The sequence below is a fragment of the Mastigoproctus giganteus genome, chromosome 9, assembly GCF_048544385.1.
Source record: "Mastigoproctus giganteus isolate SK-2022 chromosome 9, ASM4854438v1, whole genome shotgun sequence".
Lineage (NCBI taxonomy): Eukaryota > Metazoa > Arthropoda > Arachnida > Uropygi > Thelyphonidae > Mastigoproctus > Mastigoproctus giganteus.
This window is the reverse complement of record NC_143583.1, coordinates 178,179,186-178,207,176: the sequence shown is the minus strand read 5'-3', so window position 1 is coordinate 178,207,176 and position 27,991 is coordinate 178,179,186. Positions and strand designations below refer to the sequence as shown.

General features: G+C 37.7%; 1 protein-coding gene across 1 annotated transcript in view; it reads right to left on the bottom strand.

Moving 5' to 3' along the window:
• The window catches only part of qin (tudor domain-containing protein qin), a 571,075-nt gene that overhangs the window by 519,382 nt on the left and 23,702 nt on the right, over positions 1–27,991 (bottom strand). Inside the window, exons 2-3 of the mRNA XM_090381133.1 lie at positions 27,639–27,763; positions 4,676–4,779 (exon numbers count right to left, since the gene is read on the bottom strand). Coding sequence (XP_090237259.1) covers positions 4,676–4,779; positions 27,639–27,763 — 229 coding nt within the window. The remainder of the gene's footprint in view (positions 1–4,675; positions 4,780–27,638; positions 27,764–27,991) is intronic.

The following is a 27,991-nucleotide window of genomic DNA, read 5'->3' as shown; positions in this document are numbered from 1 at the left end:
TCATCCTGGAGTATAAACAGAATAAATTTGTTAGTCGGAATGCTGCCCACCAATGGCACCAATTATCAACTCTTTTACTGTCCTTCTAATTTTCAATATGTGCAGATAATCGACTTGAGCAAAATTTGAAATTGCTACTTCAATTAGGAGCAAAAACCACTTGCCCCAACATAACGAATTACTTTAGGTACAATAAAGGATGACTACTGATGATTTTACTGACTGGAAGGAAGCGTCCACAACTGTACAAGGCGGTCACTCAAAGGAAAGTAATTGTAGTCACTTGTATTCAAGGACAAGCTATACAGTGATGTTTGAAATGTATAATGCAGTTCACTGGCGAATATTTCCAGGGGGATTACTGCAAAATATTGTTCCGAAAAACAATTACAATAAAGCAAAGAGGGTTTTATTATCGAATGCACACAAGAAATACTTTCAAATCTGCGATGCAACTGACTTACTAGAACTTCAGCATCTGTGATGAAAGTTACAGTTGTGGACCTTTGACAATCTCCTGGCCTTCCTCCCACCAAAAGAGTATTTTTTATTTCTTTCTCTCTGTCTCTTTCCCTTAGGGTTGGACTAGAAAGTGTGAACTCCCTCCCCTAAGGAGTTTTTCCCCCAAGTGAATGAAAGGAAGTGGAAATTTCAGGAAAATGAACCCCGTTTTCCTTCATTCGGCAAACAGCAGCTCTGTCAGTGCAAGAGAAGTGAAATTACATTTGCAGCTCAGAATGGAATTCAAGCAAACATATGACACTTTATGGTGAATTTTTCGGGCGTGTGTGATAATGAAAATTCAATTTTTCCCTCAAATTTTTTGATGGTATCAAATGCATATAAAACAATCTGTTACTCGTAGCATATATATATATATATATATATTTTTTTTTTTTTTTTCGTTTGCACACCAGATAAGATGCGTGCGAAGTTCCTTCGACATCAGTTTTCGAAGTTTATAATGCAGCTATGAATAGAAATATTTTCTTGAAAGTTCGTAAGAAGATCAAATATATATCCATGAAACTGCTGTTCCAATTTAGTCCTCTAGAAACAATTACAATAAAGCGAACTTTTTTTTTTTATGAAATGCGCATTGTAATGATCAGTTTTACGACAGTTTTTTTTTTTCCTTTCGTTTCCAGTATGGCTTCCAATAGATGAATTTTCTATATTTTTTTGTTAGTAGATACAATACATACCGAAGAAAGGAAATGCGATATTTTTGTTTTTCAAAATCAATTCGTTGCAATTCTTTTGTACAATTACGAAAAGCAGTAAAAGCAAAATGTTGTGACAGAGCAACAATGCAAAATATTGTTCACAAGTAATGATGCTCAACTGTTTTGTTTTCCGCGAAAATTGTTTACAGTTTTATTTTCTCCTTGGATCACCTTGGTAACGCTAATGACGTAAGCTTGACCAGTCAATTATATCTCTGCGTCTGTTTATTTGTTTGAGACAGATTAGGCGCGGATTTTAAACTAATGCCACAGCGCATTTGATCTTCAAAGCTTCCAAGGCCGTTTTGCCGACATAATAATTCATAAATTGATATGTGATCATATATTTTTGCTGTTTAGGAATAAGTTTCATTATAATCATCAGTCAAAAGTGTGATAGATAAGTGGAATCATACAAAGTATAAATTAAAATCTTTTATTTTGTGAATATTGTTTCAAATTTTATTACTTCATTATGTCTGAATCTAAGAAGAAATGTCGACAGTACAGTATTGAGTATTTGAAATATGGCTTCATTCAGTCTCCTACGAACCAATTATTACCTATGTGCTTGATTTGCCAAAAAGTAATTTCAAATGAAGCAATGAAGCCTTCTAGGCTACAAGAGCATTTGACTAAAATGCATGCTGATGAAAAGGATAAAGATAAAGGATAAAGATTTCAAGTACTAGAAGAAAAATATTTTAAACGTCCAATTATATCAAAACTTTTTGCGTCGTCCACTAAACATGATAATGACGGATTACAAGCTTCTTATAATATTTCATTATTAATCGCAAAAGCGGGAAAACCACACACAATTGGTGAGGAATTAATCTTGCCGGCAGTAAAAGTAATAAAAACTGTGCTTCATAAGCCAGCATCAGATATCATCAGGAAAATTCCTTTGAGCAATAATTCAGTGCAAAGAAGAATCAATGAAATGGCTGAAGACGTTGAAAAATCATTGTGCGATTATTTGAAGACATGCCAATTTTCCATTCAACTCGATGAATCAACTCTCCTATATAATGAAGCACTACTCTTATCATACGTACGATTCATAAAAGAAGAAAAAGTTTGTCAAGAATTATTATTTGCTAAAAATTTGGAAGCGGATACAAAGGGAGAATCTATATTTAATACCATGGATAAGTTTTTTCAAGAGAAAGACATTGCTATTCATAATATTTTGTCTGCTGCTACTGATGGTGCTCCAGCAATGACAGGGCGTCACAAGGGTTTCATAGCACATTTGAAACAAGCAGTACCAAATGTACTTGCTATACATTGTGTTCTTCATCATCAACATTTGGTTGTGAAGAATTTAAGTGAACGCCTGCATACATCGCTCCATTACATTATTAGAGCAGTCAACAAGATTAGAAGCAATTTACTGAGTGACAGATTGTTTAGCTAACTTTGTAGTGAAAACGATGAAAGTTTCAATCGTTTGCTGCTTCACACGGAAGTTCGTTGGCTTTCAAAAGGTATTTGTCTGAATCGATTTTACAAATTGTTTTATTCAGTACTAGAGTTCCTAGAAAACAGAGACGACAGATTGCGGGTCAACCTGATTACATCCAAAAATGACATCGCTTATTTGACAGACCTCTATAAAATATTTAATGAAGTCAATCTACAATTACAAGGCGATGAATGGAATTTAATTAAAACAAAAAACATTATTGCCGCTTTTGTGGGGAAACTTCTGTTCAAGTGGAATCTAGGCCGAGGGGAATGCAGCCACTTTCCAAATTTATCAGCAGTGTCTCTCAAAAATGAAGATTTACTTACATACTGCCAATACTTGGAGGTTCTCCATGCTGATTTTAATGAGCGATTCAAGGATATTCTAAACATGAATATACCAAATTGGGTTCTAGATCCTTTCTCACATGTAAACACAGCAGGATCATCAAATTTAGAAGAGGAACTCACAGAACTCACAACAAATGAAGAACTAAAAATAAAATTCAAAAGCAGATACCAAGAGTTCTGGCTTCAGAAATCAATACCGACACTGTACCCTGGATTATGGGAAATAGTATAGAAATTTTTAATTGCATTTCCATCTTCTTATTTGACTGAGCGTGGGTTTGGTGCTGTAGCGAATTTACTATCTAAGAAAAGGAACCAATTGCATATAACTGAGTGTGGCGATTTATGACTGTTTTTAACGAAAGTTGAACCCGATATTAACAAACTTTTATAAATGAATCAGGCTCATCCTTCACATTAATTTATTTTTTCTTTGTAAGTTCGAAATAAACAATTTTCTAATACATTTGATGGTGCTTTAATTATTACGATAAGATTCTTACTAATGTAATACAATCTCCTAATATGTATTCCGAATTTTCATATTTAAACAATTGTATGAAACTTCACATTAATTAGTTATTTTTGCTTTGTATTTTTACTTTATAAGTTTGAAATAAACAATTTTGTAATATATTTGATGGTGTTTTAATTATTACAATAAGATTCTTACTAATGCATTTGCAATCTCTTAATATGTATTCCAAATTTTCATATTTAAACCATTGTATGAAACTGTGCATAATGTCATTCAAGCATACACTTTACAGTCTTTACATATGGGCTATGTTTCATCAAAATAGCAATAACTGTGTTCAAGCAATAACTGTGTTCAAGATGAAGCACATATTGGCCACTACTTTTTCAATAATTTAATAGCATAAGCAGTAACGTATCATTAGTTGCTATTTACGTTGAAAATATCAAATGGCTTGAACACGGAAAACTGTTATAATGGGAGGCGTTACAAAATTTATGTCTTGCAAAGTGGGCGGTGGCCAGAAAAAGTTTGGGAACCTATGCCCTAGACTAAAAAAATCAAAAATGAAAACCATGCTCCTTGTTTTCTTTGATATTAAAGGAATTATTATGGCTGAATACATCCACCAAATCAGACTGTCAATCAAATGTACTACACTGGATTTCTGACAAGGCTGCATGAAAAAATTTGAAGGAAGAGATATGAATTGTGGAAGGATGGTTGGATGCTCCATCAAGACAATGCTAACAGCACACAACATGCTCTTTGTTTGCCACTTTCTGGGTCAAAAAGACAAATTTAGAAGAGGACTGAAAATGGGTTCAAGGCCCACTGAAAATGGGTGCAAGCCCAAGGCAATTATTTTGAAGAGAATAACTTAAGGTACGAAATATTTCATTATATTTATTTTATTGCAACAGTCTCATTATTTAATAATCACACCTTGTACACACATACTCCCTCCCATTTATTCAGACGTTAATCATCTTCATGGGTTCCTGAGATTACCCTCTGGATAGGGACTTATCACACTATATATATGATTTTTATAACAGAATTTAATATATATAGAAAAGTATTATATTTAGAAACGTAATCTTAAAGGAATATTATTTCCCCCATCATACGTATAGAATCTACAACTTACTTGGAAGGATATGATCGAGAAACTGCATATAACACTCCAAGAGCATATACATCTGGTACTAGAGCTGATACAGACACTTCCCCTTTTGGCAGTTCTGTTACTGTCTGTTGAAAAAAAAAATGTGACATTAGGTTAAAACGAAATATTTATACATAGTGCAGATCATGAAAAAATCATGGCATTTAAGTAATACAATAATCTCCTGATTACAAACACCATGCATTCCTGAGAAGGCCATATACTGAGAACAATTTTCCTGGATATAGTGAGATGTGTTCAAAAAAAAAATTGTTCTTGAAATTCTGTTATAGGGTTAGTATTAGAATGGATAATGATGTCAGGAAGCCACTGGTTGATGCATTTTTATTTAATGCATGCTTTACATGTCATTTTATGCAGTATACAGTAAAGCAATATAGTAAAAAAAAAAGTGCAGTGGACAGTTAGCAACACTGCAGATATGACTGCTGTCCTTCTATGCAATGTAGAAAAGGACTGGGATCAAATCCCACATGTGATGAAAAAAATTTGAGCTTCTCCCCCCCCCCACACACACACTGTGTGTGCTGAGGTTAGTTTTCCTACGGATCAGGGCCTTATTGCATGCACTGCAATAAGACCCTGATTCTTATGTATGCAGAGCTGCCTGTAGCAGGAGTCTGCAGCATTGATCCATCATAATCTGACAATTACTGAAAAGTTTGGATTCAAATGCCATCAACGAGTGAGAATTTTCTGAAGATGTCTTCAATCAGAGCTGTAGCTAATTGGAGGCAGAGGGTACAGGATTTTTCCTGGTGAGTTGAAAACTTGAAACAAAAGTATTAGAAACTACAGTACTTAGTACCATGCCTGAATTGAAGGTTAAGACGACAGAAAATACATATTGACATTAGATTTAATTCAGTAGATTGTAATTTTCAGAAAATACACATGAAGGAAGGTTGTTCCAGAAAACAGAAGTTGAAGGATATATGAGAAAGAAAAAAAGTTGGTTCTGTGAGTTTGAAGTTGGACAGTATGACTGGTTGCTGCACATGTTGGGACTGGTTTGGAACAGAGGGGAGGAGAATTACAAAGGCAATTCAGAAGAACAATACCAATGGAAGTACAGTAAATCCTCGATTTAACGGACTCCGATATAACGGACAAATAATAATGCAGTATGTACATATTAATCTTGACCATGTTATTTTTTTTAGGTTATACAAAACTTCAGTGTTATTATTAATTAAAAATTAATAATAATTACCTATTTCCATTATTGTTTTGATAATTACTTACTTTTATTTTTATAATCAAATTCAGGAGATTGTTTTTTATTCTTTCTGAAAATGTGTTCAAATAGCTGTTTTTCCAGATTACAGATTAAGAGCAGGCGGTGACTTGCGAGCTGAACACGACTCGGGACACTAAACTGCAGGTCTACCGACTCGCTTTGTTTCAGTATCTGCCTCAAGCTATCGTGCGGTCAGGTTGTATACAGTGTTTCTGTGATTTCTGAATCATGACTTTATTTATTCAATAATTTTGCAATCCTTACAATTTAAAATGGCATCAAGTGATAGAGGAGTTAAAAGAAAGCGTGTGAACTTAAATGTGGCACAGAAATTAGAACAAGGCATCTCAGTAGCACATGTTTGTGAAATTTATGGCATAACAAACTGTTTCTGATATCTGCAAATCAAAGGACAAATTGCAACATTTTTCTTTAAAATACAGTGTTGATAGCTCTAAATGTGGTTTTACAGAGGGGAGTAGAAAACCCATGGAAGTTGCACAAGATAAAAACTTACTGTGTATAAGTGGTATGTTCAACAGAGATCTAGTGGTGTTAATATACAAAGTTTTGAGTTAAAATCTGCAAGTGAAACTTGGAAAACACACGGGACTTAATGTTAAGGCAAGTGATGAGTGGCTGTAGCGTTTTAGAAAAAGGCATGGCATTGTGAACAAGAAAACCTGTAGTGAATCTTGTGAAGTGCAGACACTTCACAAGTTGAGCCATTTAGAAAATTTATAAATGAACTTATTAAATCTGAGGGCCTTATTTTATCACAGGTTTACAATGCCGATGAAACTGGCCTGTTCTATCGTGCGAATGCGTAGTTTACTTCAGAGATTTTTTTCTGACTGGTTCTTCAACAACTTTGTCCCTGATGTTAGGCACTTCCAGACAGATGTTCTGAAAATTTTCCCCAAAAATGTAAAGGCATTGTTGCTTCTTGATAATGCCCTTGCTCATCCTAGTGCTCAGAAGTTAGTAAGGATGGCAGAATTAAATGTCTTTTTTTGCCTCCTAACACAACTTCAGTTTTTAAACCAATGGACCAGGGAATAATTGCAGCCTGCAAGAGGCTATATAAGAAGTTTTTGGAAGAAGTAATGGTTGTGTTGGAGAATGAAGAAGAAAACACAAGAGGAGCCAGCATACTTCAGAATCTACGAGCCTACAACATTAAGTCTGTATGCTTTAACTTTGCAGCTGCTTGGAAGGAGATGAAGACTACGACTTTGGAACAAGTTGGTTGGAAGAAGTTGTACAATATTGAACCGGTGAATTTGAGGCAAATGACTTTCGGTGCACCCTTGTAAATGCTGGCAACTGGAAAACAACTAAAGATGATGTTCTGAAATGGCATGAAAATGATGAAGGTGATCCTGGCTACCAAGTCCTCACTGAAGAAGAAATTGTGGCCAAGGTTCAATATGGTAAGGCAGGGAAAGAAGAAGGCATTGAGGAAGAGCAAATTACACCAGCACAGCCTACACTGTCTGAAATGAGAAACCTCGTGGACATTGCCATCCACTACATATGGACATCTTCTGACCCTGAAACTGTCCCTTACTGCGAACATTTTCAGCAGTTCAGGGCGATCATTATTAAGAAACAATATCAGAGTGGCAAACAACTGAAGCTGGAAGCTTTCTTTAAGCAAACTTCAACTCCCACTCCTATTTCACCTCCAACTACTTGTACATCTCAAATGTCTATAAGCAAACAGATGACACCAGTGCCTCCATTTGTGAACATTTCAGAAGAATCTGAAGCTGAGCATTCCCCTTCACCTCTACCTTCAGATACTGAATAACGACTACTGTGCTACTACCACTATGGTCACGGCAAAATACTCTTAAACTACTCTTCAACATAAAATCAAAAGAAGTGCATCCAGTTGATATAGATGAACAGTGCACTGTTGAGTCAGTTTGGTGTGACATAAGCACTGTGAAAGCGAAAATACGAGGAGTGTGTTATAGGCCTAATGACTCAAATGAGTACAATGAACAATTGTACAGAGAAATAGAGTGGGTTAGTAAATCAGAATGTCTTATAATGGGGGATTTTAACTGGAACTTGTGGGTTGGTCACTCACACACTAGTCAGACTTTTGTGGATTTATTGGATGATTGTTTTCTGTAGCAGCATGTTCGAGAGGCAACCAGAGAGAGTAATACTCTGGATCTGGTTATCAGCAGTGATCATTCGTGTATTAAGAATTTGAAGATAAAGGAACTACTGGGTGGCAGTGATCACAGTGTACTGATGTGGGATTTACTTAAAGATTTAATTACCATCAGAGGTAAAGGAAAGGGTTTTTGCTTCCTTAAAGGTGAGTACAGTGGTCTCAGACAGTTTTTAAATTCTGCACAGTGGGATCAACTGATGATGTTACCAACAATAAATTCTAAGTGGGAAGCATTCAAGGAATTAATCGTGGATGCTACTAAAAGTTTCATACCTATTAAGAAATATTGTTCAAGGTTTAGGCCTAAATGGTTATCAAATGAATTAATGAGACTCGTAACAGAGAAGAAAAATGCATGGGATGCATATAAATTATCAAGCGACTCAGAAGCCTATGGCAGAAAGAAGTTAGTCTGTAATCAGGTCACAAAGGAGGTTAGGGAGGCGAAGGCAGATTATGAGAAATCCTTGGCAAAAGATGCTAAGAAAAACAGCAAGGATGGATTTCTTTACTTATATAAACTCTAAAAGGAAGGGGATGAATCTGATTGGTCCACTTGACACCGATGGTTCGACTGTTGATGATCCTGCTCAGATAGCAAACAAACTGAATGAGTATTTTGCATCTATATTCACACATGAGGAATTATTAAGGTTTGAAAATGGCAGAAGGTTATCAAATTGTAGCAGGGTACTTAATGATTTTGTAATAACTGAGAGCAAAGTGGAGGAGAAATTGTCGAAGTTAAACATAAGAAAAGCACCTGGGGTGGATGGGATCTATCCAGTTATATTAAAGGAGGCGGCAAAGCAACTAAGCAAACCCTTAGCCATAATTATGAGAGCATCCTTGGACTCAGGGGAGGTTCCCACGGACTGGAGATGTGCAAATGTATCCCCAATTCACAAAGGGGGATCGAAGGGTGACAAGTAATTACAGACCAGTTAGTTTAATTTCTGTTCCGGGTAAAATAATGGAGTCACTGGTTAAAGATGCATTGCAGAATCATCTAGACAAGACTGCAGCAATAATTCAGACACAGCATGGGTTTGTTAAGGGAAAGTCTTGTCTGACAAATTTGATTGGTTATTATGATGTGGTTACAAAGGAACTGGATGCAAAAAATAATTTTGATATCATATATTTGGATTTCAGGAAAGCTTTTGACACTGTTGCACATGGAAGACTATCGTACAAATTGGAGCAGAATGGTATTAAGGGTAAGTTGCTACAATGAACAAAAGGATGGTTAAGTGGGAGAAGACAGAGGGTGGTAATTAATGGGTGCTGCTTTTCGTGGACTAATGTTATTAGTGGAGTCTCACAGGGTTCTGTGTTGGGTCCACTGTTGTTTTGTATATTTATCAATGATATTAATGAAGGTATGTCAGGCTTAGTGTCGAAGTTTTCAGATGATACAAAAGTTGGCAGGGTTGTTAATGACAATAATGGCAGTGTCCTACTGCAACAAGATCTAGATAATTTGGGCAGATGGGCTAAGAAGTGGCAAGTGAAGTTTAACCTTGACAAATGCAAAGTACTGCATATGGGTAGAAGTAACCCAAGAAAAAAGTACCAACTGTCAGGTACTACACTTAAGGTGGTTTTTTTTTTTTTTTTTTTTCTGGTAGTTGTTGGCGCATAGGCTGCTGTGGTCATAATGCACCTCCCAAGGTTTTTGCAGTACTTTGATCCAAGCCCGAGGCGGGAATCGAACCCGCGACCTTTGGGTTGCCAGGCAGGCACTTTACCCACCCGGCTAGCCCGGTCGGCACTTAAGGTGGTAGAAAATGAAAAAGACCTGGGAGTAATTGTGCAGTCAGATATAAAGTTTTCTGAGCAATGCAGACAGGCTGCAAGGGCAGGTCATGGGGTTTTGTCAATGATATATAGGAATTTTGCTAGCAGGGAAAAGGAGGTGATTGTCCTTCTGTATAAGGCAATGGTCAGGCCACACCTTGAGTACTGCGTACAGGTCTAGAGGCCTCATTTTAGGAAGCATGTCGATTTGCTTGAGCCTGTACAGAGGAGGGCAACAAGATTGGTGAGGGGAATGAAGGGATCCTCTTACCAAGAGAGACTTAAGTTCTGCAAATTGCAATTTGCTGGAGACTAGGCACCTGTGCGGTGATCTGATCGAGGTGTATAAGGCCTTGAGTGGGTTGAGCACGCTGAAGTCTGATGGGATCCTTCCGCTTGTTCAGATTACGAACCTAAGGGGGCATAAATTCAAATTAAGAAAAGACAGATGTAGAATAGATGTGCGGATATTTGCCTTTAGCCAGCAGGTGGTTAATTGCTGGAAAAAACTTCCATATGTCGTTGTGGAAGTTGATAGGTTGAATAAATTTAAGGAGGAACTGGACAGGTAATTGGAGGGAATGGTGTAATTTTTTTTTGGCTGATGCTGCATAAGCCCATACACTTGCTTTCTTGCATCACATGCCACTACTACTACTTACTACTACTGTCAAAAAAGGTGAGTAAATATTACACATTCTTTATTATAATTTAATAATTTTATATTGTACAGTACTGTATATTGTATTAAATTTTTTTTTTACATTAAGAACAATAGAAAATGCTCCCCAGATTACATTCGCCCCTTCTCTCCCATTAGTCCGTTAAATCGAGGATTTACTGTATCTAAAGAAAAGGCACGAAGCAGAAACAGAATGTCTATGAGGCAGATGTGGAGAGACTTTGTAAGAGATGGGTTATTAATTAATCCGACTGCCTTTCTTTTGAATTCTAGAAGCCCAAGAGAGAGAGATTTTGGAAGCATCACTGCAAATGTAGGAACAACATTCTATGGTATGTTGGATTTCAGATTTGTAGAGCATGAGTAGTTGTTTAGAAGAAAAATAATGCCAAAAGTGAAAGAGAAAACTCAGTTTTCAGATGCAGAGGAAGCAATATTTGCCGACAGTGTCACTGAAGATAAGCACAGGAGAAAAACTCCTTTTTGTAAGATATGACAGGAATTAGTTCTAAAGGATTGAAATTAACTAAGCTATTTTTACATCATCAGAGAATTACATAGAGATCAGCATGTAAGGAACTGGTGGTGAATATTCAGGAAGTTGAAGTTGTTTGCACAGAGCAAGATTTTTCAGCTGGAAGGTGGAATACAATGTGCTATCACCAGCAAAACTGTGGATAGGATTTCCAGTCAGTGGAAGGTCATTAATGCTATGAGAGCATCCTTACATTCAGGAGAGATCCCCATGGACTGAAGATGTACAAATGTATCCCCAATTCACAAAGGGAGGGGTTCAAAGGGTAAATATTAACTTCTGTTCTGGGGAAAATATAGGAGTCACTGGTTAAAGAAGCATTGCAGGATCATCTAGACAAGACTGGAATAATAATTCAGACACAGCACGGGTTTGTTAAGGTGACAAACCCATGCTTGTCTAACCAATTTGATTGGATACTATGATGTGGTCACAAAGGAACTGAATGCAAAAAATAATTTTGATATTATATACTTGGATTTCAGGAAATCTTAACACCGTTGCACATGGAAGGCTACTGTACAAATTGAAGCAATATGGAATTAAGGGCAAATTTCGACAATGGATGGGTGGTTAAGTGGGAGAAGACAGAGAATGATAATCAATGGACAGTGCTCTTCGTGAACTAATGTTATTAGTGGAGTCCCCCAGAACCCATTCTTATTTTGTATATTTATGAATGATATTGATGAAGGTATATCAGCTTAATGTCCAAATTTGCAGGTGATACAAAGGTTGGCAGGGTTGTTAATGACAGTATGCTACTGCAACACGATCTAGAAAAGTTGGGCAGATGGGCTAAGAAGTGGAATTGAAGTTTAAGAATGACATCTGGAAAGTTAAAATCCCCCATTATAAGACATTCTGATTTTCTGGCCCACTCGATTTCTCTGCACAATTTCTCATTATACTCATTAGACCTATAACACACACCTACTGTAATACCACGCAGATGATACTTTAACGTATCAACTGCGTGGTACTATAGTCAAGGCAGTAGAGAACGAAAAAGACATGGGAGTAATTGTGCAGTAAGATATGAAGTTTTCTGAGCAGTGCAGACAGGCTGCCAGAGCAGCTCATGGGGTCTTGTCAATGATATACAAGAATTCTGCTAGTAGGGATAAGGTGATTATTCATTTGTATAAAGCAAGTGTCAAGCCACACCTTGAGTGCCGCGTACACATCTGCAGCCTCATTTTCGGAAGATTGTAGAGTTGCTAGAACAAGTACAGTAAACCCCCGCTATTCGCAGTTTCGCGTATTCGCGATCGCCGATTTAATATAAAATGAAACCTAAAAAAAAAAAATGTGAATTTTAAAGCACCATGAATATTTTCCGCCATAAAAAAACATGGGCATGGCTAAAATTATCTTTCCCGGTCAAAACAGTGCTCAGTGGGTAGGGGGAGTAGGGGTGACAAAATCGCGAGCGTGGATGTTTCTCGCTAATCCTTGTTCAGTATGTGTTATGCACTCGTCATGGAAGGTTTCGTCGTTTGCTTTTAATTTATACGCTTATAAATTGAATAAATTTATCAATTTATAAATTGAATTTATCAGCACATCAATTTATAAATTGATATGCTTACAAAAATGATAAATCTACCGTTTTGCGGTGTAAAACAGACTTTTTCGAGTGTGTTAACGGAAGAAAGTGACTTTATTGTGGACAAGTTCTTTCTAACCCCTACAAAAATATGGCTACGAATAACAGGAGAAATGTGAAAATAGCAAAGAAGGTGATGACATTAGCAAATAAAATTGAGTTATTAGATAAAATTTCTAACGGTGAAAGTGTCTCAGTGGCAAAACATTATAAAATCAATGAGTCAACAGTACGATCAATCAAAAAATCGGAAGAAAAAATCTGCCGTAGTGTCCGTGAAATGCGCTAATTGCTTCAAAAATTTGCTCTGTAACTCGTGATGTTAAATTAGAAAAAATGGAAAAGGCTTTAAATCTGTGGATTTAAAGCTTTTTAAAGCTTGTGGAAGACCGAACTCAAAATAAAATTCCGTCACATTCACTCATCATTCGTGAAAAGGCAAAACTCCTTTATCAACACTTTAGCGAAACTGGTGATAGCACTGGCGGGATAAGTTTTTTTGCTAGCAAAGGCGCTGGTTTGAAAGATTTGTTTGAAATTTCTAATAAATATTACATTTAATATTAAATTGTTTCTTATTTTCATTTCGATGCCATATGCTTGCATTTAACTATGTACTGTCTATGTACATAGTCATATTATGAAGGTACATATAATACATACATAGACAAAATTTTAGACTAGTTTTTCTTATAAATTTCATACTTTGGAACAGAACCCCTTTATTACTATGGGAGCCATAACTCAGTATTCGCGACATTTCTCAGGAACATAACCCCCGCTATTCGCGGGGGTTTACTGTACAGAGAAGTGCAACAAGATTTAGTGAGGGGAACAAAACAATTTGCAGAACTTAAAGCCTCTTACAAAAGAAGCTTTAAGTTCTGCAAATTGCAATGTCTGGGGACTAGGCACCTGTGATGTGATCTAATTGAATTGTATAACGCTTGAATGGGTTCACCAGGCGCAATGCTGATGGAATTCTTCCTCTTGCTCAGATTGCAAACCTGAGGGGCATAAATTTTTTAGCATTAGCATTAGCATTAGTAGAGGCATATGATGCAAGAAAGCAAGCTTATTCAGCATCAGCCAAAAAAAAAAACAAAAAAAACACACCACTCCCATTTCACCCCTCCGTTCGCTCAAAATACCTGTCCAGTTGAGCCTTAAATTTGATTAGGCTATCAACTTCAACAACAAGTGATGGAAGTCGGTTCCACCAACCAACCACCCGCTGGCCAAAGGCAAATTTCCGCACATCTATCCGACATCCGTCCTTCCTCAATTTGAATTTATGCCCTCTGAGCTGATTATTCTGAGCAAGATGAAGAATCCCATTGGCATTGAGCATGCTCAAACCATTCAAAGCCTTATACACCTCTATCAGATCACCTCGCCGGTGCCTAGTCTCCAGACTCTGTAATTTGCAAAACTTAAGCCTTTCTTCGTAAGAGCAACTGAGGAAAGACAGTTGCAGAACAGATGTGCAGAAATTTGCCTCTAGCCAGTGGGTAGTTGATTGCAGGGACAAACTTCCATCTGTTTTTGTGGAAATTGATAGCTTAAATAAATTCACGGAAGAGCTGGACAAACTTTTACAGCAAACGTGTGTGAGATGGGATTTTTTTTTTTTTTTTTGCCTGGTGCTGTATAAGCTTGCTTTCTTGCATCATGTGCCTCTACTAATGCTAATATACAAGAGGAAAGGAGTGGAAGGAAAAACTTGTTTGGAGAACACCAAACTGACTTAACATGGGTGACCAGTGGAATGTTGAGTCATTTTGGTGACATAAGCACGGGAAGAGCAAAAATAAGAATACAAAAATCTTGAGTACAATGAACAACTGTACAGAGTGGGCCAGTAAACCAGAAGGATAATGGAAAATTTTAACTTTCCAGATATTGACTGGAACTTGTGGGTTGGTCACTCACAGATTAGCAAGACTTCTGTGATTTACTGTATGACTGTTTTCAAGCAACATGTTCAAGAGGCAACCAGAGGGAGTAATACTCTTGATCTTATTATTAGCAGTGATTAGTCATGCATTAAGAATCTGCAGATAAAGGAACCTTTAGATGGCAATGATCACAGTGTACTGATGTAGGATTTACTTAAAGATGTAACTACCATTAGGGGTAAAGGGAAGAGTTTCTGTTTTCGTAAAGGTGACTCCGGTAGTCTTAGACAGTTATTAAATTCTATACAGTGGGACCAACTGATGATGTTACCAACAGCAAATTGTAGGGAAGCATTCAAGGAATTAATCTTGGAAGCCACTATGCTTTTCATACCAACCTTCATACTGTTCAAGGTTTAGGCCTAAATGGATGTCAGATGAACTAATGAGACTCATGGCAGAGAAGAAAAATGCATGGGATGCATATAAATTTTTTTTTTTTTTTTTAATGAAAATCCCAAACACGAGAGGTATTAGAACCTATAGTACTTAGTACCATGCTTGGATTGGAGGTTGAAAAGACGAAGAAGATATTTGTTGACATTATACTCGAATTTCTGTAGACTAATTTTCAGGAAATACGTATGAAGGAAGGTTGTTCCAGAAAACAGCAGTTGAATGAATAAATGAGGAAGATGAAAAGTTGGTCCTGTGAGTTTGAAGTTGGACAGTAAATGGATGTTGGTTGGTTGGTGGCGGCACGTGTTTGGACTGTTTTCAGAAAGAAAGCGGGAATTATAGAAGCCAATTCGGAAGACAGTGCCGATGGAAGTATCTGTAGAAAAGGTATGCAGCAGAAACAGTATGTCTATGAGACAGCGAGTGGAGAGACTGTTAGAGAGGAGTCATTAATTAACCTAACTGCCCTCCTCTTCTGAATGGAATCTAGAAGCCTGAGAGTGGTTTTGGGGGCACCGCCCCCAGATGTGGGAACAGTATTCCATGGTAGGGCGGATTTGCAATTTGTACAGAGTTAAACAGCTGTTTGGAAGAAAAGTAACGCCGAGAGCAAAAGAGAAAACCAAGTTTTTTAGATGCAGAGGAAGCAGTATTTGTAATGTGCTTGTACCAAGAGAGATTAGAAGTCAGGGTAATCCGGAAGCCTCCTAAAGAGTTACGAATAGTTCGGCCAGCCTGCAAACACCGTTTTCCAGAGTTGTACTCTCGAAAGGTAAAGAAGGTTGGATCTCGCCATGATGTTCATCATAACCTCACAAGTCATCAGTCATACTGCATGATGGAAGAGATGGGGAAGAGTTGACTAGAACTTAGCTCTGGAGACTAAACATGGGTTCCACCACTTCAAGCCTCCAATAAGCAAAGTGGTGGCATTGCACTGGTTGATGAGTCATCTACCACCTAGTATTGCCTGTTCACACAAAGGGGCAGCATTCCTCCATGTGGTGTGGGCGCCACACCTCTACTCCTGCTTACGCTGGTTCACACTGGGTAGTCACCCACCGTGTGCTTGTGCTTGGAGGTTATACCCAGGATTACTATCAGTCCCACCATCATGAAGGTGCAAGCAGAGGATTTGACTGTCACAGACAGTCCGGACTTCACCGAAATTGGGCCCACTTGACTTCAATGTCACCTGAATATCAGTTCCATCAGCATTTTAGACTCCCAGGTAGCAAGTACAGCTTGTCTGGCATATCTGAATGTCTGTGACAACCTTAAGGACACTTGCTAATATTACTCCACAAACAATACACATAGGATTAGGTGCAAAACTATCACCACACCATGTAAACCTTTTTTCTAAGTAACTGTCATTTCTAAGTAACTGTCTTGACACATACGAGTTTTTTTCTTTTTATAGTTGAACTTGTGCTTACTTCAGTTTTTCTGCTGCTCTGTGAAGTATCTTCGTTGTATGCCACCATTTCTTGATTCAAATGTTCATTACTATCTTGATTTTTTCTCTTTTTAATAATAAAGTTTTCCATGGCCACTGTTTTAAAGTATTTGAAATAGAAATATTAACTAAAACTTTATCGTGCAAAACATGCTCAACTATAAGAACAACTAGGCACACTGATACGCCAAAGGAGGAATGCAAGCTAAGTACTGAGATTCGCTAAGCGAGTATGAGCATTTGCAGCGGCGGCGTGCTGTTTCAATAGGTGTATGTACATAAATACTGCAATGCAGTCAGCAATTATTTCATGGCAACTTCTAATTTACACAGTTGGATGAAAATCAACAACCTTTTGTAGTGACAGCCACGATGTAAGCTGATGCTACATTTGATGGTGTGGCACCCCTATAAAGAGTAAGCAGCACTACAGGGTGTCACAGCACCCACTTTTTAGAACCACTGATCTAGAGATTAGGTACCTGTACGGCCTTGAATGGTTTGAGCAAGCTCAATGCTGATGGAATTCTTCCTTTTGCCCACATTAATTGTCTCAGGGGACAGGCAATTAATATTGTTGTAGAATAGATTTACAGAAATTTTTCTTTAGCCAGCTAGTGGTTGATTGCTGGAACAAACTTTCATCTGTTGTGGAAGTTGATACTTAAATAGATTCAAGGAAGAACTGGTCAAACTTTTAGGGTGAATGGATAGGTGAAATGAGAAGATTTTTTTTGGCTAATGCTGTATACCTTTGCTTTCTTGCATCATATGCCACTACTACTGCTAATGCTAAACACAGCATTAGCAGAAATTAGAAGAGTTGTAGCAAGTAGTCAAAGATAAAACAGCTGCAAAACACAGTTGGCAATCCATAAGACAGAAGCTTGTTTAGAAGACCTTCAAACATGATGTAAAGCCTTACAAATGTCAAGAGCTGTTATTGTTGTTATTATTCGGTTTAACGACACAAGGGCTATTAAGTCCAAATTGTGTCTGTTCATCGTTAATTCACAAAAAGCATACTGTAACAGAGGTTAAATTATATGCTTCTGTACAAGCCAATATGTTTTAGATATAATAAAAGTTCTTCAATATTTGCTTTATTTCTATAAGAAAAGAGATAAATCAGGTGATATATTCAACGTGGAGAGTGACCGAAAAGTGTTTGACCGGATGGTTGAATGTAAAGGACAATCAACCAGAAAATGACGGACTGTAAGTTGCGTCTGACAGGATGAGCACTGTGGTGGGTTTTCTCCCAATAATAGAAAGAGATGAGTATGATGAGTGTGTTCAATTCTGAGTCTTGCCAGTTTTGCCTTCCTCTCATCTGTTTTGTCGGAAGCCAGAGAGCCACAGCTTTGGATCTTCTTTATCTGGTAAAGTTTATTGTTAGTGTCACTTTTCCAGGTCTGTGACCATTTATTGTAGCACACTTTGCATATGACAGACTTATAGTCAGAGTAAGGAACCTGAGGATGTTGTGAGAGAGCGGGTTGAGGATGTTTAGCAGCAAAGTCAGCACTTTCATTTCCCAGAATGCCTGAATGGCCAGGGATCCAGCAAAAACTGATTGACTGATTAGACACACTGCAAGCAAATAGCTTGGAATGAATCTGTTTCAATGTAGGTAGAGGAGGAGAAATTCTTCCTTATGGCAGAGACAGCACTAAGAGAATCTGTGTCAATTATTGCAGATGAGATGGAAAGCTCAATAATCTTATTAAGCGCTAACTTAATGGCATATAATTCAGCTGTGAAGACGCTGCAAGCAAGTGGTAGTGTGGCTGAACTTGTACATAAAGGAAAAACTGCCACAGCAGCTACCGTACTCTCAGTTTTGGAACCATCCATATAAATTTTACAGGCATGGTTGTTCATAGTAGCAAAGCTGAATGTAACTGTCTGATATTGCAGGGAGGTATAATATTTTCCCTCCACTGGAGGAAGTGTATATCTTGAGAGACAGACACATATGTCCAAGGAGTAACAGATGTAGTTGTCTTGGAAAATTTCATTTAAATTGACATTCCAAGTCTGAACAAGCTCTTTGATCCTGAGCAAGGCAGGTCTATTTTCATTTGGCTTGCTCTCATAGAAGGATTCCCAACGAGTATTATAAAGATACTCCCAACTTGGGTGCGATGGTAGACTCTGGATCTTAGCAGCGTAGTGAAGCAGTAGTGTTTTTCTATGCAGGTGTAATGGGGGATCATGCACTTCAATATATAGACTTTGGATCAGAGAAGTCCTGAAAGCTCCCAGTGCAGTCCTCAGAGCATTGTGATGGATCATATTTAGCCGTTTTAAAGTAGTGCTCCTGGCAGAGTCGTACACTGGACAACCATAATCTAGCCATGAACGTATTAAACTTCTATAAAGATGCAGCAAAATACAGCGATCAGCTCCCCATGACAAAGATGAGACTGATCGAAGTATATTCAAATGCTTTATACAAGAAGTTCTCAAATAAGTGATGTGTGCTTGGAAATTTAGTTTGCAGTCTAATGGTAGTCCAAGAAATTTAACGGTATTAACAAGCGGGATTGGAGTATTGTTTATTTGTAGTTCAGGTTAGGGATGGAGAGCTCGTTTCTTGCAAAAGCGAGTGACAATGCATTTCTTTTCTGATAGTCGGTGGCCATTCCGTGAGGTCCAGGGTTCTATTTCGGTTATGGCAAGTTGGAGATGCCGTTCGATGGTATTCATGCTTTGAGACTGACAGGAAATGGTAAGATCATCTGCATACATATAAGTTTGAACGGTTTTTGGTATAACTCGTCATGCTGCTAACTTGGATTGAAAACAGTGTTGGACTAAGTATTGATCCCTGTGGGACTCCCTCTTCCTGAATGTGAGATGCAGAGAGCGTTTTTATATTGGATCTGAAAAGAACGCAATTGCAGGAAATTTTGAATTATTTCCAGCAAATGGCCCCTAAGCCCCAGATGGAAAAGGTTCATAATAATACCATGATGCCATGTAGTATCAAATGCCTTTTCAAGATCTAAATTGACCATGACTAGATGTTGTTTCATGACAAAGGCATTGTGGATACAAGACTCAGCTTTAATGAGCACATCTAGGGTTAATCTATTTTTTCGAAAGCTATATTGATGATCTGGAAGGAGACTCTCTGACTCCAGAATGTAAGTGAGACTAGTATGAACCATACTTTTGAAAATTTTTCCCATGAAGCTCATAAAAGATATTGGCCTGTAATTTTCAACACAGGAGGGATTTTTTTCCTGGTTTTGGTAAGGCAATAACAAACAAATGGCACCATGAAGAAGGATAGGCATTTTCAGAGAAGATCCAATTATAAAAAATTAATAGGGTTCTCAAGTCTTCTCCAAGTATATGCTTTAGCATAATGTAATGAACTCCATCTGGACCTGCAGCACTATTGGATGATCTGTTTAATGATTCTTGAAGTTCTATTAATGTAAACTGTTGGTTGAGCGGCGCGTGAAGAAGTTGATTTTATACCGATTTGCACCTGCTTTGATGTTCTGGAAGGTGGACGCATAGGAGGCAGAAGCTGAGATTTTTGCAAATGATTCTGCTAATGCATTTGCAACTTCTTCAGGAGTAGAAATGTCTTTCCCTTTCCCATGAAGTATCGGAGAGGGCAGCCGAGCAAATTTACAATTTAATGCCTGTATTCTTTTCCAGATGACCCGTGGATCCGTGTCTTTGGTGATGGTTGAGGCAAAAGCAATCCATGAATCCCGATTCGCTTTCCGCCTAAATTGTCTTGCTTTTGCCCTTTTAAAAGCAATTAGGTTACTAGTGGTGGGATACTTGCAGAAATTATTCTAAGCATGGTTTTTTTCCTGTTTGGCAATTAAACAATCTGTATTCCACAAGTGATTTCTGTGTTTTCGATATGGCGTGGATTTTGAAATGGAGGCCTTATCTGCAGTCAGAATCTGATTGGTTATAGTAGTAGTAGTGGAGTGGCATGTGATGCAAGAAAACAAGCGTATGAGCTTATGCAGCATCAGCCAAAAAAAAAAAAAAAAAAAACAATCCCCTCTAAATATTTGTCCAGTTCCTCTTAAATTTATTTAACCTATCAACTTCCACAGCAACAGATGGAAGTTTGTTCCAGCAATTAACCACCTGCTGGCTAAAGGCAAATTTCCGCACATCTATTCTACATCTGTCCTTTTTTAATTTGAATTTATGCCCCCTTAGGTTCGTAATCTGAACAAGTGGAAGGATCCCATCAGAATTCAGCGTGCTCAACCCATTCAAGGCCTTATACACCTCAATCAGATCACATCGCAGGTGCCTAGTCTCCAGCTGCTGCAATTTGCAGAACTTAAGCCTCTCCTGGTAAGAGGATCCCTTCATTCCTCTCACCAATTTTGTTGCACATCTCTGTACACGCTCAAGCAAATCTACATCCTTCCTAAAATGAGGCCTCCAGACCTGCATGCAGTACTCAAGGCATGGCCTGACCATTGCCTTATACAGAGGGACAATCACCTCCTTTTCCCTGCTAAAAAAATTCCTGTATATCATTGACAACACCCCATAACCTGCCCTGGCAACGTGTCTGCATTACTCAGAAAACTTCATATATGACTGCACAATTACTCCCAGTTCTTTTTCATTTTCTACCACCTTAAGCGTAGTACCACACAGTTGGTACGTTTCTCTGGGGTTACTTCTACCCATATGCAGTACTTTGCATTTTTCAATGTTAAACTTCAGTTGCCACTTCTCAGCCCATCTGCCCAAATTTTCTAGATCCTGTTGCAGTAACAGTAACACACTGCCATTACTATCATTAACAACCCTGCCAACCTTTGAATCGTCTGCAAACTTCGATACTAAGCCTGATATACCTTCGTCGATATCATTGATAAATATACAAAACAGTGGACCCAACACCGAACCCTGTGGGACTCACTAATAACATTAGTTCACGAAGAGCAGCACTCATTGATTACCACCCTCTGTCTTCTCCCACTCAACCATCCTTTTATCCATTGTAGCAACTTACCCTTAATACCATTCTGCTTCAATTTGTACAGTAGTCTTCCATGCATAACAGTATCAAAAGCTTTCCTGAAATCCAAGTATATGATATCAAAATTATTTTTTGCATCCAGTTCCTTTGTAACCACATCATAATAACCAATCAAATTTGTCAGACAAGACTTTCCCTCAACAAACACATGATGTGTCTGAATTATTGCTGCAGTCTTGTCTAGATGATCCTGCAATGCATCTTTAACCAGTGACTCCATTATTTTACCCGGAATAGAAGTTAAACTAACTGGCCTGTAATTACTCGTGTCACCATTCGATCCCCCTTTGTGAATTGTGACACATTTGCACATCTCCAGTCTGTGGGGATCTCCCCCGAGTCCAAGGATGCTCTCATAATTATGGCTAAGGGTTTGCTTACTTCCTTTGCCACCTCCTAATAATATAACTGGATAGATCCCATCCACCCCAGGTACCTTTCTTATGTGTAACTTCAACAATTTCTCCCCACTTTGTTCTCAGTTATTACAAAATCATTAAGCACCCTGTTACAATTTGATAACCTTGTGGCATTTTCAAACCTTAATAACTCCTCATGTGTGAATGTAGATGTAAAATACTCATTCAGTTTGGTTGCTATCTGAGCAGGATCATCAACAGTCGAACCATCGATATCAAGTGGACCAAGAGGCCTTCCTTTTAGAGTTTATATAAGTAAAGAAATTCTTGCTGTTTTTCTTAGCATCCTTTGCCAAAGATTTCTCGTAATCTGCCTTCGCCTGCCTAACCTCCTTTGTGACTTGATTACAGACTAGCTTATATATATCATAGGCTTTATGTCGCTTGATAATTTATATGCATCCCATGCATTTTTCTTCTCTACCATAAGTCTCATTAGTTCATTTGACAACCATTTAGGCCTAAACCTTGAACAATATTTCTTAATAGGTATGAAACGTTTAGTAGCTTCCACTATTAATTCCTTGAATGCTTCCCACTTAGAATTTGCTGTTGGTAACATCATCAGTTGGTCCCACTGTACAGAATTTAAAAACTAAGTGTTTTTAAATTCTGTTTTTAAACTAAGTTATGTAAGTGTTTACAACATCAATCGACTGTTTTTTAACATAAAGCCTGTCTATAGATATTTGGGCGGAATAGCCATCCCAATTAGCCTTTATAAACTTCCAAGTGGATCGTTGATCAGGATTTGGAGTTACCCCTGTTTATAATGTGCAAATAATAGGAAAATGATCGCTATTAAATGGATCGGTTAACACTGACCATATCATGAATGGAAAAATGGAGAGTGAACAGATTGATAAGTCAAATTCAGAAGTAGATCCTGTAGGTAGGTGGGAGAACCAGAGTTTAGTAAATTTAGATCATTATTGTTCAAAAATTCTTCAATCAATTTGCCCCTTGCGTACATTGTAGTGGATCCCCAGAATGGATGGTGGCCATTAAAATCACCTAAAAGACAAATTGGTGTTGGGAATTGTTTAATGAGGTTGTCCAGTTCTGAATGGGGCAATGTTATTGCTGGTGGAATATAAATGGAAACAAGGGTAACAGAAACACCAACTGCAATACGAACTGCCACAACTTCTAGAGTGGCTTGTAATTGGATGCGCTTGGACAGTGTGTTGGAATTAATAAGAATGGCTACACCTCCAAGAGCAGGAGACTCAGAAATACTATCTTGTCTGTAGATGTCATAATTTGAAAATTTTGGTGAAACATGTGGTGACAAGTAAGTTTCCTGTATGCATACACCTATGGGATTGAACTGAGCAAGCAAAATCTTTAGGTCATCAGGATGACTGACTAGCCCTCTGCAATTCCATTGTATGATGTTGTGCCTCATTTAGGTTTAACTGAGGATGATTCTTCTGACTGCTTTTTTGTAAGGGGAGCATTTTTTGCATTCTTTTTTTGAGAAGGTGGGGCATCCAGTATCCATAGTATCATTTGCATGCAGTTCTAGTATGGGTTCCTCATAATTTGAGGGTACATCTACTTCCACACTGTTTGTGGTTTTCTTGCTGTCTTTAAGTTTCAATTTTTCACTATCATGCGAGACCGCTGGAGTGCCAACTGGAATGCTAATTGGAGTGTTGGTTGCTTCACTGGTTTTAGTTTGGGGTGTGTCCTTTCCAGAGTTTGACAGTGTTGTTTTAACCTAGTTACATAGAGATGTGTTAGGGAGTATTGTTAAATCTGTTTGAGCTGCTATTGAATGGGTGCTTCGAGTGTGAGATGCATAAGAACAACTGGACATGGTCAACATAACTTGTCTGTGTGCCTCAGGATATGTCACTTTATGTTCTATTTTGTATTTTTGAATTTTCTTGTCTGTTTTCCACATTTCACAAGATTTAGAAAAGGCTGGGTGACTTTCTTTGCAGTTGGGGAAATGGGACTTGAGGCTGAACAGTCTGCTTGTGCATGCTCCTTGGAAGCACAAATAGGATAAATGGCATCACCTCTACATCCTGCTGGGAATGTCCATATTTCTGGCACTTAAAACAACGAATGGGATTAGGAACATAAGGCCGAATTCAGCAGTTTAAATAGCAAGCTTTTATTGATGATGGCAAATCTGGGGTACTGAAAGTTAAAATGATGGATCTAGCTGGGATGAGATTTCCATCTTTTTTAGCCATTATGCGTTTGGCGCCGATTACTTTTTTGATTACTAAGTTCTTGAACTAATTCCTCTTCAGATATTGTAAGCAGGTCTCATTCGGTTATGACGCCTTTCGAGGAATTTAATGTGTTATGTGGAGTAATAGATACTGGCAGCCCACCGAATGTAGTTGTTTTGAGCAGCCACTCAGTATGTTTGGAGTTGGCTGTTTCAATAAGGAGGTCTCTGGATTGCAATCGTTTTACCATTTTTTGTGTCCCAGCAATGGATTCCAAATATCTCTGTATTACAAATGGTGACAATTTTCCCATAGGCTGGGTAGAGAGGGAAAATTTGACATGTTGTTGCACTGCACTTCCCTCTGAAGCCTTTTCGGTTGATTACGGTCATTATCAGTGGATGTGTCTGGTCGGGAGCTTGAAGGCTCTAGAGGTGGATACTCGTTTGAATCCATGGTCACTCCTTTTAGCCCTGGAGGATAACTTTTCCCCCAGGTTACCGGCCCTGCCAAAGGGAGGCAGGAGCAGTGCTGCTTGGAGGCCAAGCGGTTGAAGTGTTAGTTGATTAGTACAACTAGAAATACAGGAAAATAAAGAAAGGTGTGTTTCCATCCTGTGTTCTAACTTGTGGCTTTCAAGTATAGAACTGGTTTTAAAGAAAAACTGTTGATAAAAATGCAGTAACTTAAAAATAAAACTTCAATCTCTTATCAAAAGCACTCTACATATTGCAAGAATATCGCTTGGCCTCAAAATACGCTTGGCACCCGGGGCCAACGTCAAGAGCAACTGCTTGAATTTCACCAAACTTTTCCACTGAATTTGTCTGCAGATGGGTAAACATAAACCAATACATCACCAGTGGATCAAAACTGATGGAATCCGTACTGGTGATCATTGTTCAGATGGAATTTTGAGATAGTTTAGGAGTTGGTAGATGGATTTCTCCTAGCTATATATGAGCAAATTTTCAAGCAAAATGAAAAACATCAGTGGAAAAGAAAGTGTAAAAAAGGCAATGACACAGAACAGGAGTAAGTTCTCAAAATCTGTTCCTGAGAGAATAGGTGGAGAAATACCATCAGGACCTGGAGCTTTCTTGGTATCAGAAATGATGATGGAAGACTACAGGAAGAACTGAGTGGAGTATACTGGGAATGGCAGGGGAGGGGGTTACCAAGATCATTATTACAAGAGAGGAGAAAAGTAGGGAACCAGCAGGTTAGCTCTATCTTTAGCTCAGGAGGCAATAGAACCATCAAGTTTTAACAAATGTGGGAGTATTGATGGGCAAAAACCATAACCAATAGATGTGGCAAGAGATCAGAATGCTTGACTACGGTTGGGATAAGAAGCAAATTTTCTACTGTTCACCTGTTCAAAATCTAGTTTGGGTTGATTAATAACTGTTTTACAATTGTTGTGAGCTTTAATGTAGACAGAAAATGAAACTGGGTATTTGGACATAAGCCAATTGCAATTTGCAATATTCTTATCTTGAATAGCCTTGGCTCATTTATTGGAAAAAATCACGGTTTAGGTTTTAGGGTGGATTCAAAATTTTATGGGAAGTGCAGAATATAAGATTTTATCCTACAAGAATAACCTCACTAAAATGATCTGAGCAAACACTGACATCAGAAGATTTAAACAGCAATCCAACCAAAGAAAAGAACAGAAATCTTGCAGATTATTCCATTTCACATTCTTGTAATGCCAAAAACATGAGGCTGAGAATGGCCATGAGAGAAAGGCTTCATTAGAAAGGAGACTACCAAGAGACATGATCTGAGGTACCTAGAGGACCACTCATCCCAACCATGCATTTTGATGAGCTGTTCATGAGAAAAATAAAGTGTTAGATGTGGGTAGGACTGTCTGTATCCTAGTAGGTAAATGAACAATCTGTGTGGGGTCATTAGTAATTGCCATCGCCTCAGCATCTTATTAGCTGGATCTGTGTGATTAGAAAACTGAAGCAAGCTGGAGTTGTGAACATTAAAATCGCCAAGGAAAATTACCTCACTGTTAGGAAAGTTGGACTGAAGAAAGTCAAGTTTCAAATAAAGGAAGTTAAACTATTCTTTTTTAAAATAATTTGACTTCCTTTTTATTTATTTTATATAAATCATAAATAATATTATTTTAACAAACTTTAAATCCATTTTCTGAAATCAATGTAAAGAAATTTGAAGACTTTTCATTTTTTTTTAATATAATGCTTGGCATCTTCTTGAGCCATTAGTCAAAATTTTTCCTTGTGCCCAGGTAATAATATCAACCATAGGCAAGTGGAACTGCTTTTTGGGGGGGGGGAAGGGGAAATAAGAAAAGGAAGGAAAAACATCTCCAAAACATCCTCATGTACAGTTTAGAAAAAAAAAAAAAAAAAGTGCAGCCATTATCAACCCACTGCAGGATGGAAGCCTCCTCAACAATTCATGTTGAGGGAAATGGACCATAAACTGCCACGCTGGTCCAGTGCGGGTTGGCAGATCGACTGTATTCAGCAGTCAGGGGCTTGAACCCCGGTCTACTCAAAGAGCGTGTGCTACTGACTCCCGCTCCTGACCACTTGGCTATGGAGTTGAGAAAGACAAAATTAAAAGTATCCTATTATGCACTTGCTAAAATATGACGGTTAAATGTAATCACTTTGCCACTGCCAATGAACAATGGGCTGCAAAAATTTGCTATAAATCAGTCATCTACTGCAACAGCCCAAAGCATACCCTGCACAGAGGAACAAAAGTTAAGAGTTGGGTAGCCTCTTATGTCATTGGTAAAATTCTGACAAATCACTGCCATTGCTGAGGAGAGTCACAGGCTACAAAACATTAGTTGAGAAACATAGCTATAACACGTTCAACATGTTCGAAAGGAGCACCGGCAGGAATTTGCACAATAAAGCCCAGGGGAGGGGGTAGCAAGAGAAGGACCTCCAATTGCAGATAAAACTCAGTTCCTTTCAGTAATTTATGTTCATTGAATGTAGTAACACTTTAAATAAATTAAGATACACATTTATTTTAAAAAAATGCATCTCAGCTAATAAAATTACATGAGAGGGGAAAAAAAAGAGAGAATTGTCAGTCAACTATGATTTCATATGTAACTACTCAAATTAAAAGAACATAAAATTAAAGAACATAAAGCAGACACTAACTTGCTATTTCATTTAGCAGCATCACATATTCTGATTTTACCATGGTTAGCTTAATAACATAATTACTGAAAATTGTTCCTCTGACATTCACATTATATTGAGGTTGTAGTGTTCTAAAGAAGTAAAACACTAAAAAGGATAAATATTCATTTAAACTGCTATAAACACATCTTGTTTTTTTTTATTTTTTTATCTATCTTAAAGGATGAAAAGGATGTAAATAAAATCTTACCTGACATACTGGGCAATTAATTTTTTTGTGATGTTTTCCATAAATTTTTATGCAATTTTCACAAACGGTATGGCCACAATTCAGGATAAGTGGATAACGTACTGAATAATTATTTCGATTTGCATCTAAATCAAAGCAAATAAACAATAAAAATATTACAAAAAAATGAAAAAATAATTATTAATGAAACAAATGGTACAAGAAATACATGCCAAAGTACATATATGTATCTATACACACTGGCCACAAATATATGAATCCTTGTTGAATACTGAATTGGCTGCCTTTATTTTGAATAACAGAAAGTGTCTGGCATGGATTCTATAAGGTGTTTTGGTCATTGTAACCATTCT